Genomic DNA, 3,512 nt, shown 5'->3' with positions numbered 1-3,512 from the left:
ATTCTACAAATTGTACAGCAAGGTTTCGCAAGCCCAGCATGGCTTCAAAGTGGTGGATTCTTGCCGTGAGATTTTGTAAAATACCCCCACAATAGGCTTAGATTATTCATGAAGCTGTTGTGCATTAGGATTACCTTCATTATGTACAACACAAATACACTTAGGGCCAAGTTAACTGTTGAACAGTGGAGCTTCTATTCAGCTTCACCCCAGAAACACACATTTCTCTGTTTTCCCTCCAAAGGAATTTTAAAACCAACGCCTTTCCCATGTTTCCACGTCTTCAAATCGGCATTTTAAGCATGAAGAAGTTTAGCTCTTGCTTGAGTCAGTCAGCTGGCTATAATTCCTTTTAGAAGAACAGAATCAGCTTTAGCCTGGGCAGGAGCCAAACATAATTTCTCATTGTGGTTATTTTTCCTTGTTAGTCAATGGGCAAGAGGGAATCCACAATTTCATATGTGTTCTTTTATTTTTGTTGTGCAAATGGAAAACATTAGTAGAACTCTTAACCCAGATGAAATAAAATAATCTGGAGGAAAAAGGCAAAACTGAAACAGGTTATTTTTTGGTGTTTTAAGGCTTGCATGCACAAGTAACAAACCTGAGGACTGACGTGAGAAAACTAACATGTGGATGTAATTAAGTAACACATAAACTGAAATGTACATCCTTGCATGCATACACTTCAGCGTTACCTGAAACATGCGTTACTTATCTACATTTGAAGCACAAGAAACTTAAACTGGCATTTCAATGCACTAAAGTCCTGCAGGAATACAGAACTTCCTGTGTCGTTGACTTTAAGAAGCACACGATTCCATAATGTTGTTGAGGAGCCTGTCAGTTATGAACAGATCAGGGATAAGCAAATATTATATATAATTTTTGTTTTATATATAATAAAAGTTTTGATAGTAGTTTAGTTTTTTTGTTGTTGTTTTCTGGGACATACATTAACTTTTTCCCCACTCCTGGGAGAGATTGAACAAAGGATCTCTAATGTGTTTGGCTAAGAACACCACATTAGGCAAAGAGCATATAGTACTGGCATTTGCGGCGCACTGGAGTGTGTTTGGCAGGAAACAGGGGTGTCAGAGCACCATCTCCATCCTCAGCACACTGACTCTGGCCAGCTTGGTGACCCAGCGGTGCACGTGCGTGTTGGTGTGGGTGAACGTGTGCTCGAAGCCCAGCTTGCGGTAGAGGGCCAGAGCGGCAGTCTGCGCCGAGCTGGTCTCCAGGACCACGCTGTCGAGGCCGCACTCCTGGCAGAAATCCAGGGCAGTCTGAACCAGCCGCGTGCCCAGGCCCTGGCGTCGCCGCGGGAACGACACGATGGCCCAATTCAGCTCGGCGTAGCTCCCGTCCCCGCCGTCGAATCCGCCGTTAGCGCTGTCGCCCCTCTCTTTCTCCTGCCTCCTGCCCACCACTGCCACCATCCCCACCACCTTGGGCCTGCCCCAGACCACAGCTTCGGCCACCCAGAAGCAGCTGTCTGGCCTGTCCAGGAAGTGGCCCTGGATGTCACCCATGTCCGTGCGCAGACGCTCCCTCAGGTAGCCGTCGTAGATCTCGTAGCAGCAGTAGTACACGAGCCCCGCCCACGCCCCGCCCGCCAGCAGAGCCATGAAGTACGAGCTCCCCCCCAGCACATATCCCGCCATGGAGATGCTCAACGTCACCCCCATGTGGTCGGGGTTGCTCATGGCCTTGAAAAACGCCGGATAGATGTGTTCCATGATGCCGTAGCGAAAGAGGGAGACAACAGCGTCTTCATCTTCTGGTTTGTAATGCCTGATTTCACACTGGACTGTGTGAGAAGGGTGGGGGGGAATCAAAAGAATAAAGCACACATTATCTGTCTTTGTTCCTAAGTGGAAAATCCACATAAATTTCACAATATACAAGGGGGACCTCATTGGGCAAGGCAAGAATAACTTAGGAAATCAGTCAGAAAATATAGGTAAATGTATAGGAAATTTGAAGTTAGAATTTTAAGTGGTTCTTAAGAATGGCTCCAATGTTAAGGACCTTGAAATGTACCAAGTATCAAAAACAATTTCTGAAGTAATATCCAAAATGTTACTATATGGTTGAAATCTGGGCAAGATAAGATTTTGATATGATCTGATTATGGAGACAGAGATTTGATAGCGATCGGAACAAGACCCGCACAACAATAAATCACAGACAGGCACAAACTGACAATAAGATGGAAACCAACATTTTATATTCATAATAACCTGTTCACCAGAACCTTACATAAATGTGAAGCTCATTGGTAGTCTGACAAGACAACAGTTCAGCTGGGGATGGCCCAAAATACGAGACAAATATTACAGAGTACAATGTAGCTTAGCCTAGTGGTAAAAAAAAGTTTTTTAAATAAAACACTTACTGTTTCTTTTTGATGCCATTCCGTTTTTTCTGCCTGTTTATTTTTCCTCTCCTGTTTTGTTGCAAATGGTCCCCCTCCTTGCCCTTTCTCAAACTCTCTGTGGACTTTAGCCTCAGTAAGCACTAAACCATTCCCGAAGCTCAGAACAAGTTGAACACACACACACACACACACAGGCTGGAATTCAATCAGAATCATAATCCCCAAATGCCCTTGTCATTAGTTGCTTTGAAAACCTTAAACCACCACTGTTATGCAGTGAGTATGGCTTCCCAGAAATAACTTTGTGTGAACAGGTCATATGTCTTATTTCAGTCTAATATCAGTACTGCTAGGTCTTCAGTGTGTATAGAACAGTAGCTTATAATACATGAACATTTTCAAGCATCAAGAGGTAATTAATTATCCAATCCAGTAACCTTCTTAGGTGACCCTCTTACAACCTCTATATCATTTTCTTTTTTTTCACATATTAAAAGCCTACATTCAGCCCTGTGTATCCTATAACTCATTACTCGACAACAAAGAAAGTTTGACTGAACAATAATGCTGTGTTGATGAAAGCTTGCTGATCCTGAAAATAACATGTTTTGGTGTTGCAAGGTTTTTCTGTGACACTGACAAAGTACTGGATTTCCTCTGTGAGTGGAAAAAATCTAAAGATTGCTGAAAGTTTTACTCCTGGCTTTCATCTGTGTGTTCTGCACAAGTGGCTTAAGTTCCATAGACCGCCATTTTCCCCCCATAGGCTAGAAAAATCTTTTTGATAGACATCAATTTGTGAGGGTAAATAACAATCTGAGCACCCAATGCCAAGGTATGAGGTACCACAAGGATCTGTACTGGGTCCCTTGCTCTTTTTTCTGTATATGTTACCCCCGGGGGGCATTATAAGCCAACTTAGTGTTAACTACCTCTGCTATACATATGACAACTACTGTATATATCAGCAAATCCCAGCAAAGTTGTCCAGCTAGAGGAACTTGAGATTCGCCTTAAACCTAGATTCACCATAATTTCCTTTTCCAGGGTTTCTTTTCTAGGGTTCAGACACATATCTGTTTATTAAGTATACACTCAAAATAAAAAATAAAAAACACCAATTAATTAC

At 42.7% G+C, this 3,512-nt stretch overlaps 1 protein-coding gene across 1 annotated transcript; it reads right to left on the bottom strand.

The window, feature by feature from the left end:
• Positions 1-1,053: 1,053 nt before the first annotated feature.
• Positions 1,054-2,420, bottom strand: LOC118207999 (N-acetyltransferase family 8 member 3). The gene is made up of 2 exons (XM_035382239.1): positions 2,402-2,420; positions 1,054-1,813 (listed from the first exon to the last, which is right to left on the bottom strand). Exons 1-2 carry the CDS (start codon positions 2,418-2,420, stop codon positions 1,095-1,097), a joined length of 738 nt encoding a protein of 245 aa, XP_035238130.1. The 3' UTR covers positions 1,054-1,094.
• Between the last annotated feature and the right edge of the window lie 1,092 nt (positions 2,421-3,512).

This window comes from Anguilla anguilla, chromosome 11 (assembly GCF_013347855.1).
Source record: "Anguilla anguilla isolate fAngAng1 chromosome 11, fAngAng1.pri, whole genome shotgun sequence".
NCBI classification, from domain to species: Eukaryota; Metazoa; Chordata; class Actinopteri; order Anguilliformes; family Anguillidae; genus Anguilla; species Anguilla anguilla.
This window is presented reverse-complemented; position numbering and strand designations above follow the sequence as displayed.